Source organism: Somniosus microcephalus, chromosome 2 (assembly GCF_052327205.1).
Source record: "Somniosus microcephalus isolate GS21.2 chromosome 2, FLI_Smic_1.0, whole genome shotgun sequence".
Classification (NCBI taxonomy): Eukaryota; Metazoa; Chordata; class Chondrichthyes; order Squaliformes; family Somniosidae; genus Somniosus; species Somniosus microcephalus.
In genome coordinates, this window is record NC_140988.1 from 277881172 (window position 1) to 277898386 (window position 17215).

Consider the following 17215-nt stretch of genomic DNA (forward strand, 5'->3'; position numbering starts at 1 on the left):
TTGGCGGGCGTCCTCTGGGGTGGCGAGCCTGTGAGTGCTCGTCAGCAGTCTGAAATAACAACAGAAAATGCTGGAAATACTCAGCAGGCCAGGCAGCATCTGTGGAGAAACAGAGTTAACGTTTCAGGTCTGGGACCCTTCATCAGAACTGGAAAAAGCTGGAGATGTAACAGATATTAAGCAGGTGCAGAGACAGGGGGGGGGCGGGGGTTAGGAGGGGAGGAAGGAATAGAATGAACATCCTGTACTTTTGTAAGAGGCAGGAAAGATAAAATGTTGCAAATGGGAATGGCAAAAATCATACTGCATGAAAAATGGGGGCAGGGATAATTATCTGAAATTGTTAAACTCAATGTTGAGTCCGGCAGGCTGCAAAGTGCCCAATCAAAAGATGAGGTGCTGTTCCTCGAGCTTACGTTGAGCTTCATTGGAACAATGCAATAGCCCGAGGACAGAGAGATCAGAGTGGGAGTGAAGCAGTGAATTAAAGTGACAGGCGACCGGAAGCTCAGGGTCACCCTTACGGACTGAACGGAGGTGTTCCGCAAAGCGGTCACCCAATCTGCGTTTGGTCTCCCCAATGTAGAGGAGACCGCATCGTGAGCAGCGAATACAGTATATTAAATTGCAAGAAGTACAAGTAAATCGCTGTTTCACCTGGAAGGGGTGTTTGGGGCCCTGGACAGTGGGAAGGGAGGAGGTAAAAGGGCATGCGTTGCATCTCCTGCGCTTGCACGGGAAGGTGCCAGGTGAAGGAGAAGGGCTGTTGGGGGTGATTGAGGAGTGGACCAGGGTGTCGCGGAGGGAGCGGTCCCTTCGGAACGCTGAAAGGGGAGGTGAGGGGAAGATGTGTTTGGTGGTGGGATCACGTTGGAGGTGGCGGAAATGGCGGAGGATGATACGTTGAATGTGGAGGCTGGTGGGGTGAAAGGTGAGGACAAGGGGAACTCTATCGTGGTTCTGGGAGGGAGGGGCAGGGGTGAGAGCAGAAGTGCGGGAAATAGAACGGACACGGTCAAGGGCCGTGTCAACCACGGTAGAGGGGAATCCTCGGTTGAGGAAAAAGGAAGACATGTCGGAAGCACTAGTATGGAAGGTGGCATCGTCAGAACAGACGCGGCGGAGACGGAGAAACTGGGAGAATGGAATAGAGTCCTTACAGGAAACGGGGTGGGAGGAAGTGTAGTTCAGGTAGCTGTGGGAGTCAGTGGGCTCGTAGTGGATGTTTGTTGAAAGCCGATCGCCAGAAATGGAGACGGAGAAGTCTAGGAAGGGAAGGGAAGAGTCGGAGATGGACCATGTGAAGGTGAGGGATGGGTGGAAATTGGAAGTAAAGTGAATGAACTTATCTAGTTCAGGGCGAGAGCAGGAAACGGCACCAATACAGTCATCGATGTACCGGAAAACGAGGTGAGGGAGGGGACCCGAGTAGGACTGGAACAAAGAATGTTCCACATATCCCATAAACAGGCAGGCATAGCTAGGGCCCATGCGGGTTCCCATAGCAACACCTTTAATTTGGAGGAAGTGAGTGGAGTCAAAGGAGAAGTTGTTCAATGTGAGAACAAGTTCAGCCAGGCGGAGGAGGGTGGTGGTGGATGGGGACCGGTTGGGCCTCTGTTCAAGGAAGAAATGGAGCGCCCGAAGGCCATCCTGGTGGGGGATGGAGGTGTAGGGGGATTGGACGTCCATAGTGAAAAGGAGACGGTTGGGGCCAGGAAACTGGAAACTGTTAAAGTGACGGAGGGCGTCGGAACTCCCATGAACAGACAGCTCTTCTTCCGTCGCCTTCGTCTCCGTGCCCACTTCTCTGGCCAGGAGTCTTCCCCCCGCACGGCCTGCTGAGTATTTCCAGCATTTTCTGTTGTTATTTCAGATTTCCAGCATCCGCAGTATTTTGCTATTATCTCGTCAGCAGTCTGCTGCTCCTACGACTGTGCAGGGGTTGAGACGTCTATCTCACTTGGGTGTGGACTCCGGCGGAGCTCTGATGGAGGGCTCTGCAGTGGCATGGAACTGTGAGCACTTGGAGAGGAACCCCCACTTCCTTGAGGCCTGCCACCAACCTCCCTCTCATGGGTCAGCTCCCCCTCCGCGCCTGCAAGTGGCTTGAGAGCACCTTGCTGCGCATCAGGGGGGCCACGGGGACCCGTATCTGCAATGGCCGTCCTACTCAGAAGGACTTCCATGAAGGTCTGGTTTCTCTGTTCAATAGATGCCCATCGCTCCTCAAGAGATGTCATTCTATTCTGAACCCTCACCATGTTTTCCATACCCTGGTGACTAACCTCCTCCATGACCGTAGCCCTCCTCTCCTCTACCGTAGCCAACCTTACCACGGAGGCAACAATCATTTCCACGTAGGTAGCCATCCTTTCCATGTTGATGCGTTCATGCGCCACTGACTCCACAAAGGCTCTGCTCATGTTCGCTATGGACTCCTCCATTCGCTCCACACACGCAGCGACCCTGGAGACAAAACCTGCCAGAGACTCCTGCAGTGATGCCTCATCAAATTTAGGCACAGCTCTTGCCCTCCCGCTGGCCATTGTTCCTGCAGGCTCTTGTGCCATCATAAGGGGAAAGCTTGGAAGCCTGCAGAGGAAGCAAGGCTTGCTGTGGACCTTAAATGCAGCAGCAATGATGACATCATCAGAGGGTACTTGCAGTCATGAAAAACCCATTTGCAAAGGCTTCCCACATGTTGAAAATCAATTGGCCAATTGAGTTAAAATTGCATCAATCTCACACATCCATTTAGATTCGTGTGGTAATCACAAAACTCGGGGAACCTGACAATTGCCCGCATCCAAGTTAAAATCGACCCCATAGAGTGCAAAAGTGTGGAAATTATGATGAACATGGCTTTAACTGTTCAATTCTGGGCACCACACTTTAGGATGGATGTGAAGGCCTTAGAGAGGGTGCAGAAAAGATTGACGAGAATGATTCCAGGAATGAGGGACTTCATTATGTTGATACAGTGGAGAAGCTGGGGTTGTTTTCCTTGGAGCAGAGAAGATTGATAGGAGATTTGATAGAGGTGTTTGGACAGAGTAGATAGAGGGAAATTGTTCCCATTGGCAGAAGGGTCAAGAACCAGAGAACACAGATTTAAGGTGACTGGCAAAAGAACCAAAGGCGACATGAGGAAAAAAAAATTTACGCAGCGAGTGGTTAAGATCTGGAATACACTGCCTGAAAGGGTGGTGGAGGCAGACTCGATCACGGTTTTAAAAGGGAGTTGGATAAGTACCTGAAGGAAAAAAAATTGCAGGGCTACGGGGGAAAAGGGCGGGGGAGTGGAACTAGCTGAAGTGCTCTTGCAGAGACGATAGCAAAATACTGCAGATGCTGGAAATCTGAAATAACAGAAAATGCTGGAAAAACTCAGCAGGCCAGGCAACATCCGTGGAGAGAAATTAGAGTCAACGTTTCGCTTCAAAACCCTTTATCAAGACTAAATAAAGAGGCACAGGGAATGATCTTGCAGAGCTTGGCCGAATGGCCTTCTTCCATGCTGTAACCGTTCCACAGTTCTATGAACGAGGAACTTTACACCATTGCCTCAAATCAAGCTGAATCACAATTTTTCAGCCCCTTCCCATCACTTTTCAAAGGCCTAACTCACAAACACTTTCTACACAGAAACGAGACGTCGCAATACTTATTTTGGGTCATTTACTTGAAAACTCTGCCTAAAGCACTGGGCTTCCCCATGGGCCTTGCTTTCCTCTAAGGACCAAATAAAGCAACGTAAATAAACTATTTTTCAAATAGCAGAGAGGAATAGTTTCACTTTATTTATTATTATATACTTATATAAACTCCGATAAAGGAAAGCGAAACTGCACTTTTTAGCGACGCATCAGGTTTCTTCCACCCCGGAACCTAACTCGAGTGATTGACAGGCAACTCCACCAATCAGGGGCCGAGGAGAGGAAAGCCCTGCGAGTCGCGCTCCAATCGAAGCCGAGGGGGCGGGCGAGCAGCGCGCGCCGCTTCTGGTGCTGAATTCGGTGCAAAGCGAAAGTGGTTGGTTTGCTCTGTTTGCGAATGGTAGGCCAGGTCAGGCCAGTCCAGGGACTTCAGATGGAGGTTTGCTGTATTTTATCACCATTTCTATTAATACGAACAGTTTAATATCTATAACCTCGATTGGCAGCGCTTGTTACAATGCCGTCTGCAGTAACTCTTTACATATGTAGCAAGTGCGATTGTATTCACCTGTGGCCAAACCATTCTTTTTAAAGAAGCACCTTTAAAAATTTTTTTTTTAGCCCCTGTGACACTCTTAATGTTGTTATGCTCCATTGATGTTGCAGTTCCAGAATTCCCTGCGTCTGATGGATCTCTTCCTGTAATGTTCCTTAATGTCCTTTATAAAGCATTGGTTCGGCCTCAACTGGAGTACTGTGTCCAATTCTCTGTACTGCACATTAGGAAGGACGTGAAGGCCTTAGAGAGGGTGCAGAAAAGATTTACAAGAATGGTTCCAGGGATGAGGGACTTCAGTTACGTGGCGAGACTAGAAAAGCTGGGGTTGTTCTCCTTCGAGCAAAGAAGATTGATAGGCAATTTGATAGAGATGTTCAAAATCATGAGGGGTCTGGACAGAGTAGATAGAGAGAAACTGTTCCCCTTGGCAGAAGGGTCGAGAACCAGAGGGGACAGATTTAAGGTGATTGGCAAAAGAACCAAAGGCGACATGAGGGAAAAACTTTTTTACGCAGCGATTGGTTATGGTCTGGGATGCACTGCTTGAAAGGGTAGTGGAGGCAGATTCAATTGTGGCTTCCAAAGGGAGTTGGATAAGTACCTGAAGGGAAAAAATTTGCAGGGTTACAGGGAAGTGGAACTAGCTGAAGTGCTCTTGCAGAGAGCTGCCACAGGCTCAATGGACCGAATGGCCTCCTTCTGTGCTGTAACCATCCTATGATTCTAACTTCAGGATTTCCACGTTAGGATGTGCATGCGCTACATCCTGAAGTTGTGGTCAGTTTCAAAGGGGTAATACAGTGAATACTGTTAGCTTGCTGTTATTATCCATCGCAAATTCCGGTATCCACTGCCCGTTTCCAGCAGGGTTTGCTGTAGAGTGATTAGAAATATAAACACTGAATTTATTTCTTCCTGTTCCCATTTTTCACTTCCCTCCTTGCTGCATCACCCCTGCAGCCTGTGGCACTGAAGCCAGTTGTAGTTGCTCACTATCGCTATGCTAAGATCAGATAATTCAGGACAGACCAAAGATAGGAATGTCTTGATCTGTATGACTTAGTACTACACAAGTTAGGAGCATTTACCCACTCAGTAACAAGAAGGCTTAGCAAACATATGGTTATTGGATGAAGTAGAATCAATCCCAGTCACCACAGTCTGGAAGAAGAGAGATAGGAGAAAACTTATTGCTAAATTTTTGTTTCCCACTGCTTAAGATAACTCATACAGAAATGGTATAATTGTAAAAATTGTATTTTTATCATTGGATTTTACTTCTTTCAGGTTTTTCCGGAAGTCCGCGCAATCGTTGATTTAGACATCTTCAAGGGCAAGGAAAATGAGGCATTAAACATTATTCGGTCAGGCAAAGCATTTTGGAAGTGTCAGAATGGTGTAAATCGTTATGAAGTTAGTGATTCATTTGAAAAGATTGATGAGATTCACACAGAATTATTGAAGCTTAAAGCTAGGCCCTCTGGAGCAGAGATTTCAAAGTCTTCTGGCGCAGAGTCTGTAAGCTCCTTTGGCACAGAATCTGTAAGATCCTTTGGAGCAGAATCTACCAGGTCCTCTGAAGCAGAATCTGCCAGGCCCTCTGGCGTAGAGTCTGTAAGGTCCTCTGGCTCAGAGTCTGCAAGATCCTCTGGCGCAAAGTCATCTGGCACAGAATCTACAGCGTTCCCTGGTGCAGAATCTATAGGGTCATCGAGAGCAATAACTTCTGAATTTCTGAACTCTCCTAATTGTGATTTCAGTGTACCCGTAGATAAAACTATTCTGAATTACATTGAAATGATTTATGGAAGCCAACTACAAAAAATAGAGAAACATTTTGATGTTCTCAGACGTAATAAGTCATCAGTAAAAAATACAGTTACAGTTGAGTTTGTACAAAAGAAGAGTAGTTTACAGTGCCCTGATGCAACAGATACATTTATCAGTCTGTATCAATCAATTGCTACAAATTTAAGTTTGAAATCTGTACTGCTTGCTTCTCTTGACAAAGGAACAAAAAAAGACTTGGAAGCATTTCTCCAAAAGAAATTTCCAAAAGTCTTGGTTACTTTTAAGGCTACAGGACTTGATTTAATGGGAAATCCCACTGATGTCAAGAATGCAGAGACTGCCCTGCATTCTAATACAGGCCACGATTATAATTTCAAATCCAGCCAAGTTGATAACCGTACAGTGCCTGATAGTACAGATTCAAGCAGGAGGTTACCTTTAACACCAGAATGCAAACCTAATTCAAATTCGGCTGCAGCGAGAAGTAAACTGGAGTCAAAAGATGAGGACACAACCTGTCCAATTTGCTTGGAAGAAATTGAAGACCGAGAAACCTTAAAGAAATGTAAACATTCATTCTGTAAGGAATGCATAAAAGTGGCTTTTAAAACCAAATCTGCCTGTCCTATATGTGGAGAAGTGTATGGTGAGATAAGAGGCAATCAGCCTGATGGTAGCAGAATGACTTTCATGAATTTGTCGATACGTCTTCCTGGTTATGAAAATTATGACACCATTGAGATATACTACACAATACCAGATGGCACTCAGGGGGTGAGTAACTATTCTACTATAGCCACATCATTTTGACCTAAAGATGTAATCATAGAATAGTACAGCACAGAAGGAAACCATTTGGCCCATCAAGTCTGCGCCGGCTCTTTCGAGGAGCAATCCAGTTAGTCCCACTCACCCGCTCTTTCCCCTATTCCTGCAATTTTTTGTCCTTAAAGTATTTATCCAATTCCCTTTTGAAGGCTACTATTGAATCCGTTTCCACCACCCTTATTAGGCAGTGCATTCCAACTTCTAACCACTCGTTGCGTAAAAATGTTTTTCCTCATGCCGCCTCTTGTTCTTTTGCCAATCATCTTAAATCTGTGCCCTCTTGTTATCGGCCCTTCAGCCATTTATCTAAACCCTTCATGATTTTAAAGACCTCTATCAAATCTCCACTTGGCCTTCTCTGCTCTAAGGAGAACAACCCCAGCTTCTCCAGTCTATCCATGTAACTGTAATCCAGTGGTGGGCAAAATACGGCCCGCAGGCTGTATCCAGCCCGCCAGTTCATTCTATCCGGCCCGCTGGACGGGACAGAAATAGAACGTGAGCCGGAGCTCGTGCTGCACATTAGTCTATCCACTTTCACGTCTCGTGGATCAGAGACAGACCCGAACTGCAGCCAGGGAACACGCAGTAATATTTAATTCAATTTATCAATTTGCAAAAGTGATTCACCCCAGCCCGATCTTAAAACGATCTGTTCCGAGATTCTGGGCCCCAATGGCGGACGTCCGTACCCAGAATGCACTGTGTACTCGAACATGCCCTATCCATTTTTGAGCCGAGTCATGGCTGCTCATCCCGATGACTCTTTTACCGAAAAAAGAGACCGGCGCTGCGTCTTTCCTCTCCCGGTACCCAGAGTAGGATGACAGGGGGATTCTCATCGCCCTCTTAGAGTGGATCCCAGAGCACAGGGACTCCAGGTAATGGCACGCGATTGTAGTTCAGCCTTGCTAATCTTTGGGCTCCCTTCCTCCACACTAAAAAGAGAACACCACTTACGTCGGAGGCCCCGCAGACTCGAGCTACTCTGCCAAACAGCAACAAAGACTTTCAGTACAACACATAATTGATTAATCAACCATTTCATTCTTTTAGTAACGGAAAATTTTACTATTTTACACTACATTTTGTGTATTTAAGATGGTATCTGACTACTAGCTGAATTTATGTTTATAAATTATTGGGAGGGTGGGAGTGATGATCACTTAATTAGGATAGTAGATGCATAACTAAATGGACCCGGATATATTGAACCTTGCATTCACTGTTTTTAATTTAAGCCCTTTTTCCCCATGCCATGAACAATTTATGTAAGAAGTCACACAACACCAGGTTATAGTCCAACAGCTTTATTTGAAATCACAAGCTTTCGGAGTGTTGCTCCTTCGTCAGGTGAAGTGGAGAGATGCATATAGACACAGCATATATAGTCAGAGAATACTGCCAGATGATTACAGGTAATCCTTCTAACTGCCCTTTCTCACACCTCGGCAGAGAGATAATCACAGCAATCAAAGGTGTGAATGGTGTCCAAACAGGTCAGTCAGGAAAACATTACATCAAAGAACAATGAGGTGGGGTCACAAGGGGTCAAATGTTGCAGATGCTGGGGTCTGTACGAAAAACAAAAAACAGACAAAAGCATTCTCGGGTAAGCATTCTCCAAGGCGGCCTTCGAGACACACGACAACGCAAAATCGTCGAGCAGAAACTGATAGCCAAGTTCCGCACTCACGAGGACGGCCTCAACCGGGATCTTGGGTTCATGTCACGCTACATGTAACCCCACCTGACGTAGGATCATCCAGACTCGAGTCTTCGTTGGCCTATTCTCTCTACACAGATGCGGCCGGACCTGCTGTGATTTCCAGCAAAAAAAAAAGTTTTTTGTCTGTTTTTTGTTTTTCGTACAGACCCCAGCATCTACAACATTTGACCCTTTGTGACCCCACCTCGTTCTTTGATGTAATGTTTTCCTGACTGACCTGTTTGGACACCATTCACACCTTTGATTAATGTGATTATCTCTCTGCCGAGGTGTGAGAAAGGGCAGTTAGAAAGATTACCTGTAATCATCTGGCAGTATTCTCTGACTATATATGCTGTGTCTATATGCATCTCTCCACTTCACCTGACGAAGGAGCAGTGCTCCGAAAGCTTGTGATTTCAAATAAAGCTGTTGGACTATAACCTGGTGTTGTGTGACTTCTTACATTTGTCCACCCCAGTCCAACACCGGCATCTCCACACCATGAACAGTTTAAGTTTATTGTCATGACTGGAAGATAGTTGTAGAGATTTATGTCGTTGGCCAGTCCCAGCAATAAATAGCACTCGAGGATGAAATGTGTATTATAATGGTGCATTACTTCTGCCCATTCTCAAGTGAAAGTCCGCAAACTCTACAGGCGTCTTGGCTTTTCTCGGGAGTGATAGTACGTTGACAATGAACAGGCCCAATTTGATGGCTGATCTTGGGCGCAATTCGCGGTATAAATCATTTACCGAGTCACCTAATTACTTCTTAGCTAGGTTTCAAAAGCTTCAAAGTAGCACTTTCATGTGCAATTTTTAAAGGTAGTATAAATGATTTTATCATTGATTGTGCCTTATACCTTGTTCATAGTTGCCAGTGGAAGCAGAATCGATCTCTCATTTTCCACTATATGAATGAATTTAGACCATTTGAAATAAACAGACGTGCACTTTTCAATGTGACTCGTAAACCTGTATCATGCTCGTTAACATGTTAATAAGTGTTATTATTAAGTGTGGAAACGGCCTGAAGGGTTCTTTATACAATAAATGTTATAGCAAATTTTAATGGTAGCTGTTCATTTTATGCATGCGGCAATGTTCCCTCTTTTTTTTCATGCGCAGTCCCTTTAAATTTGCTGCGTGGCCATGCATGTGCAGTATCTCTGGTGAGCGCCCTGTGCGGGACCTCGCGATTGGTGCATACCTTAGTGAGACATTGGTGTGCGGCCCTCGCCAGCTCATCAAAACTTAAGTGGCCCCCCAGCCCAAATAATTGCCCTCCCCTGCTGTAATCCCTCATCCCTGGAACCATCCTGGTAAATCTCTTCTGTACCCTTTCCATGGCCTTCCTGAGGTGTGGTGCCCAGAATGGGGGACAGTACTCCTGCTGGGGCCGAACTAGTGTTTTATACAGGTTTAGCATAACTTCCTGGCTTTTGTTATCTCTGCCTCTATTTATAAAGCCCAGGATCCCATATGCTTTATTAACTGCTTTGTTAACCTGTCCTGCCAGTTCAAAGATTTGTGCATAAACACCTCCAGGTCTCTGTTCTTGCACCCCCTTTAAAATTGTACCATTTAGCTTATATCTCTCCTCATTCTTCCAACCAAAATATATCACCTCTCACTTTTTTGTGTTGAATTTTATCTGCCACGTGTCCGCCCATTCCACCAGCCTGTCTGTCTCCTCTTGAAGTTTATTACCATCTTTCTCACTTTTACTACAATTCCACGTTTCGTGTCATCCGAAAATTTTGATACTGTGCCCTATACCCTCAAGTTAATAAGTCAAGTTCCTTGAACCCGCAACCTTCTGACTCAGAGGCGAGTGTGTTACCAACTGAGCCACAGCTGACACACGTGGATAGGCTAGGGAAGCTGGGGTTGGTCTCCTTAGAGCAGAGAAGGCTAAGAGGAGATTTGATAGAGGTGTTTAAAATCATGAAAGGTTTAGATAGAGTAAATAAAGAGAAACTGTTTCTAATGGCTGAAGGGTTGTTAACGAGAGGGCACAGATTTAAGGTGATTTGCAAAAGAATCGGGCGACATGAGGAAAACTTTCTTTTACACAACGAGTGGTTAGGATTTGGAATGCACTGCCTGATAGGATGGTGGATACAGATTCAATAGTAGCCTTCAAAAGGGAATTGGATAAATACTTGAAGGAGGAAAAATTGCAGGGGAAAGAGCGTGGGAGTGGAACCAACTGGATTGCTCTTCGAAAGAGCAATTCAGTTCGTCCTTCTGTGCTGTACTATTCTATGATTCTATGATTTCAGGAACGTGATTTGTGTAGCCATGAACTTTGTTCTGTTCCTTGGAATCCTACAAGGAAAAATTCAGAATGAGCTTAAGGCATTAGCGTTGTGAATATAAAGCACTGGAATTTATGTCCACTGTAATACAAAGTGGTTGAATATCTGTATAATGAAAAATACAACAAAAAAAGTTATAATATTTTTGTGCTTTTGTTCATAGCACAGCCATTTGCAGAACCAACCCCCCCCCCTCACATCCTCAGGGGCACCATTTAATGTATCAATAGGTATTTTCCATGCCAGCAGTCCGTATGGTGAATTATCGGCAATTTTGTACTGGATCACGTCAACTGTTAGGCACTGAGATTGCTCATGTTAATAATGTTACAGCTGGCAGAAACACAATGGCCCTCAAATTGCGGTGTGTATGATGGCAGACTCTACGCCGTCGTATTCCCTTTGAAATGCCCCGCAGGTTCGGGATTTCCACATGTGCTTGCACTAAATCCGGAACTTGCGGCCTGTCAACATACGTGTTGACGGGCCATCCGCAGGGGCCTCGAAAAAGCAATCGCTGGTGCAAAGTTGGGCTATTTGCTCAGCGACTGGCCAGCGATTGCACACGGAAGTCTTATGGTAGATGCAAGCAGGCACAGGGCCTATATGCATCAGTGTAAGGGATATCTAAGGATTTAATTAAACATTTTCATATCCTAAATTATGCACATACACTGTATTAAATGAGTTTATGCAAATATGGGCTTGGATTACAGTTTTAATGATGTTTAAAATTATAAAACAATTAAATTTTTATTGCGGTTGGTGGAATGAAGGTAATTATGAATAAAATTCCAATTCTGTTAATTGTATAATTATTATTACATTTCGGGATTCCATTGCATCTCATTAGGGGATTCCCTTCGTAAATGACTGAAATGGAATTCTGCTTATTGATTGGTGGACCAGACTCACGTGATCCCAGGTACACTTCCGCACCGCCTGCGTCCCTGGGATCCGTGGGCCATTACGCTACCCTCCACCTCGAGGTCTGAGACCGCAACTTTTCGCAGCCTGGCCGCCAGCAGGTACTTTTGTAATTGTTTTGCGGGCCGGAGGCGTACTCCAGAGGTACGTCTCTAACCACAGTTTCTAGCCCATTACTTTCAGCTTCGCATTCTGTGCTAACTTCAAACCCAAACCCTAGAGGTTAAAGAAGGGTGTGCTAACCCTTGAAATTGAACCGCCCCTCCCCCCTCCAGTTTAATATTTCATTAATGAACAGCGCAAGGAAGGATATTATACATAATGTTTAACAGCTAGGCCCCAGAAATGTCCTGGGCTTCCATGCCTCTGGTGGGAGTGATGTGGAAGGCTCAGCAAATAGGCTGGGACCCAGATATACAGGGCCCTGTCCTTTACTGGTAGTCTCTGGAGGGGCTTGTCTTGCAGGGATGAAACCTAACATGGTGCCTTGTGTTGGTAGTTACTAATTTTCTACCCTTACTGGGACCTGGTGTAAGTGGAATACTGGCTTCCTGAAGTGCACAAGTGGGTTCTCATCAATGGGGACTCTTGAATAAAAGGTAAATCAAAAAAAGAATTACTGCTGGCCCCCTTTTGTAAGGGAGTTGAAGGAGCCAATAAATCATTTCTCCTGAGGTGGGGGGGAGCAAATTTGAACCCCACCCAATCCAGACGGCGCTGGAATTTCTGACCTCTGGGCTGGCAGGCAGCTGTATTGACATGGGTGCCTGCTGGGCCCATGCTAATTGGGTGTTCTCACCCTCTGGCAGAGTTAACACTGGAGGGCATCTGTGGGTCTGATCCTGGTGTAACTGTTGGAAATCCCGTCCTTGAGCAATTTTGGGGCCATAGGATTTATCAGTTCCTACCTATACATCAGGGAAAACTTATTGCTCTGGAAGCCTAATAGTTCTGGTTACTGAACAAGTAGTATTCAACAGTTCTACAAAGGAAATACACAGCATAGTGCAGGATTTTAAAAAGTCATTTAAAATTGCAGGTAAAGTTAGCCAAAGCTTGTGAGTCATTCATAGGTCCCACTAGTTTCTTTTTAATGTTTGATTCATGTGACAAATTACAAAATGGGGAAGAGCTATATTTTTTAATCTCTAGCATTATGAGGAATAAATCATCGGGAATTGTGGCTCTTGCAGGTGGATCACTGATGTTGGCAATGCTGAAAAAGGATTTGGTTCTTTCTCTATGTGGGATATAATTAAATGATTTTCTTTAGAAGTAGGAAATTTACGTGCATAACACACGTTTTGTGTTTTTTCTGTGGGTTTTACTTTTTTTTAAACTGTGCTGTAGGTTTGCTTTGTGGAACTGTTGTATACTACCTTTGGAGGAATCAGAACTATTCCTCCTGATTCAGAAAAAATAGCTCATCACAGTTGTATACTGTACCCATATATTCACTTATCCCTCTGGCCTGACGTGGCAGACTGGTGTCCTCAAACTAGTTTCAGCTGCAACTATGATTTCCATTGCCTCTCGGAGCCAGACAGAAGCTGCTGGGTTAGCTGCAGACTAGTTATATCTAGATCTGTTTCCCATCAGTTTAGTGTGGAAACAGCCCACGATATTCTACTTTATGGATGGAGCTGGTGGTTATTTCAGTCATATTTATTTTTCACACCATGGGCTAGATTTTCGTGGAGCCGTCAGGTGGGGTTTCAGGCGTGTGGGGGGGGGGGAATCCTGAATTTGGGGGTCCCGGCGCCATCCCGCCCAAAACCCAGCCCCACGTAAGTTTCAGGGGCGGCGGGTACCCGCCTTGCACTGGGACCCGCCGAAACCAGGCGGGAAGGGATTAGTGCCAATTAACTGCCTGTTAACAGGTAGTTAACACAGTTTTTAGCCTAATCCCTATTTTGAGGGGTTTCGTGTGGGATTCCCGATGGCTCCAAACCACGCCAGGTTAGAGCAGGCGGGCCGTCGGGTTGAAGGAGTTGGAGGGGTCGCGATGTCGGTGCTCAGGTGAGTGATGGGTGCATGAGTGTAAAGGTAAGTGTGTTTGGTGTGTCTAAAGTGTGTAAAGAACTTTTACTTACCTACTTAACAGCCTTTCTTCCTGTAGCCGTCGGGAGCCCATCACTCAACCGGAACTGAAAGCTGAATGGCTGCGATCTGTGAAAAGTGACAGCCTTCAGCTTTGAGTGCTGGTGAGAGTTCTAACTGAGTCTGTGCAGAAGGACTCATGTTAGAACTCAGAGTGTCAGTGTTTCACAGCTTCAAACAGCTGTTAAACACTGATATTTCATCTGTCAAAAACTCTTGACAGATGAAATTGCAGTCTGTGACATCACCTGTTGCCGGGTGGCCCTTAATTGGCCTGCTGAGCCCGCTGGGCGGGCTCAACAAGGTCAATCAAGGGAAAATCGCGCGGATTAGCCAGACGTCGAAGTAGGCGGGTCAAAAACCCGAAAGGGGAAGTCCTGCCGCCTTCCCGACAGGTTCGGGAAAATCTACCCCCATGTCTTTTATAGAGACAATAATCCGGGACAAATTAATTGGCATTTGTAAAAGTATGGGCTAATAAATGGATTTGTTAAAGGCAAATTGTGTTTGACTAACTTGATCAAGTTCTTTGATGAAGTAACAGAAAGGATTGATGAGGATATTGCAGTTGATGTGTTTATAGACTTTCAAAAGGCGTTTGACAAAGTACCACATAATAGACTTGTTAGCAAAATTAAAGACCATGGGATTAAAGGGACAGTGGCAGCATGGATACAAAATTGGCTGAGGGACAGAAAGCAGAAAGTAGTAGTGAACGCGTGATCCAAACACATCTTCCCCTCCCCTCCCCTTTCAGCATTCCGAAGGGAGTGTTCCCTCTGCGACACCCTGGTCCACTCCTCAATCACCCCCTCCCCTTCCCACGGCACATTCCCGTGCAAGCGCAGGAGATGCAACACCTGCCCTTTTACCTCCTCCCCATCGTCCAGGGCCTCAAAAACTCCTTCCAGGTGAAACAGCGATTTACTTGTACTTCATTCAATTTAGTATACTGTATTCGCTGCTCACGGTGAGGTGAGAGTGACTGCCCTTGACATCAAGGCAGCATTTGACCGAGTGTGGCATCAAGGAGCCCTAGTAAAACTGAAGTCAATGGGAATTAGGGGGAAAACTCTCCACTGGCTGGAGTCATACCTAGCACAAAGGAAGATGGTTGTTGGAGGTCAATTATCTCAGCCCCAGGACATCACTGCAGGAGTTCCTTAGGACAGTGTCCTAGGCCCAGCCATCTTCAGCTGCTTCATCAATGACCATCCCTCCATCATAAGGTCAGAAGTGGGGATATCTGCTGATGATTGCACAGTGTTCAGTTCCATTCGCAACTCCTCAGAATTTGAAGCAGTCTATGCCTGGATGCAGCAAGACCTGAATCACATTCAGGCTTGGGCTAATAAGTGGCAAGTAACATTCGTGCCACACAAGTGCCAGGCAATGACTATCTCCAACAAGCGAGAGTCTAACCAATGCCCCTTGACATTCAACAGCATTACCATCACCCAATCCCCCACCATCAACATCCTGGGGGTCACCATTGACCAGAAACTTAACTGGACCAGCCACATAAATATTGTTCCTATAAGAGCCAGTCAGAGGCTGGGTATTCTGCGGTGAGTGCCTCACCTCCTGACTCCCCAAGCCTTTCCACCATCTACAAGGCACAAGTCAAGAGTGTGATGGAATACTCTCCACTTGCCTGGATGAGTGCAGCTCCAACAACACTTAAGAAGCTCAACACTATCCAGGGCAAAGCAGCCTGCTTGATTGGCACCCCATCCACCACCTTAAACATTCACTCCCTCCATCACTGGCGCACTGTAGCTGCAGTGTGTACCCATCTACAAGATGCACTGCAGCAACTCGCCAAGGCTTCTTTGACAGCATCTCCCAAACCTGTGACCTCTACCAACTGGAAGAACAAGGGCAGCAGGTGCATGGGAATAGCATCACCTCCAAGTCACACACCATCTGACTTGGAAATGTATTGCCGTTCCTTCATCGTCGCTGGGTCAAAATCCTGGAAATCCCTCCCTAATAGCGCAAGGGAGTATCTTCACCACATGGACTGCAGCGGTTCAAGAATGCAGCTCTTCTCGAGAGCAATTAGGGATGGGAAATAAATACTGGCCTTGCCAGCAATGCCCACATCCCAGGAACGAATAAAAAACAACACTGGTTAGGCCTCAGCTGGAGTATTGTGTTCAATTCTGGGCACCAAACTTTTGGAAGGATGTCAAGGCCTTGGAGATGGTGCAGAAGAAATTTACTAGAATGGTACCAGGGATGAGGGACTTCAGTTATGTGGAGAGACTGGAGAAGCTGGGGTTGTTCTTAGAGTAGAGAAGGATATGAGGAGATTTGATAGAGGTGTTCAAAATCAGGAATAGTTTTGATAGAGTAAATAAGGAGAAACTATTTCCAGTGGCAGAAGGGTTGGTAACCAGAGGACACAGATTTAAGGTGATTGGCAAAAGTACCAGAAGCGACCTGAGGAAACATTGTTTTACACGAGTTGTTGTGGTCTGGAATGCACTGCCTGGAAGGGTGGTGGAAGCAGATTCAATAACATTCAAGAGGGGATTGGATAAATACTTGGAGGGAAAAAAATTAAAGGGCCAAGGGGGAAGAGCAGGGGAGTGGGATTAATTAGATAGCTCTACCAAAGAGCCAGCTCAGGCACAATGGGCCGAATGGCCTCCTCCTCTGTGTTGTATGATTCTATGATTCTTTCACCCTTCCTCCCTGAAGGTGTTGATTCTCATCCAATTTCCAGTCAGGAGTGAAACTCTGTCTGTTTTTTCCACAACCTTAACCCAGGACACTGACCAAGTGTAGCATTTTTACCATGCACCCTGGCTGAGATCAGCTAAGTCAGCACAAACCAGGGATCAAACTTGGGATCTCCCTGATCCTTTTGGCTTGATTGCTCACTGGGTAAACTTGTTGAACTATCAGGGGAATGGAGTCAGAGCTGTGTTTTATTAGTAGTTTTAATAAAGCATATGGATAATTTATTAACATTATTTTGTATAAATTATAGGTAGAGCATCCTCGACCTGGCCAAAGATATTATGGTACAACGCGTACTGCTTATCTGCCAGACAATTCTGAGGGGAGAAAGGTGCTCAAACTTCTACAGCGTGCCTTTGATCAAAGATTGATCTTCACTGTTGGCACATCGAGCACTACAGGGAGAAGCAATGTGGTAACATGGAATGATATTCATCACAAAACGAGTACGATGGGAGGACCATCAATGTAAGTATGGTATTAAAGTGAAGCACATTTAACGTCCATGCCTGATAAGTGAATAGGCTGCAGCAGTTCACAAATCCTTTCCTTATAGGAACAGGAGTAGG

The 17215-nt window shown here is 45.6% G+C and overlaps 1 protein-coding gene across 1 annotated transcript in view; it reads left to right on the top strand.

Moving 5' to 3' along the window:
- The first annotated feature begins 3816 nt into the window (after window positions 1–3816).
- LOC147123417 (E3 ubiquitin-protein ligase DTX3L-like) overlaps window positions 3817–17215 on the top strand; it is a 32105-nt gene continuing 18706 nt past the window's right edge. Inside the window, exons 1-3 of the mRNA XM_085972569.1 lie at window positions 3817–4098; window positions 5506–6783; window positions 16897–17114. Of these exons, the coding sequence (XP_085828695.1) occupies window positions 4057–4098; window positions 5506–6783; window positions 16897–17114 (1538 nt within the window). The 5' untranslated portion in view covers window positions 3817–4056. The remainder of the gene's footprint in view (window positions 4099–5505; window positions 6784–16896; window positions 17115–17215) is intronic.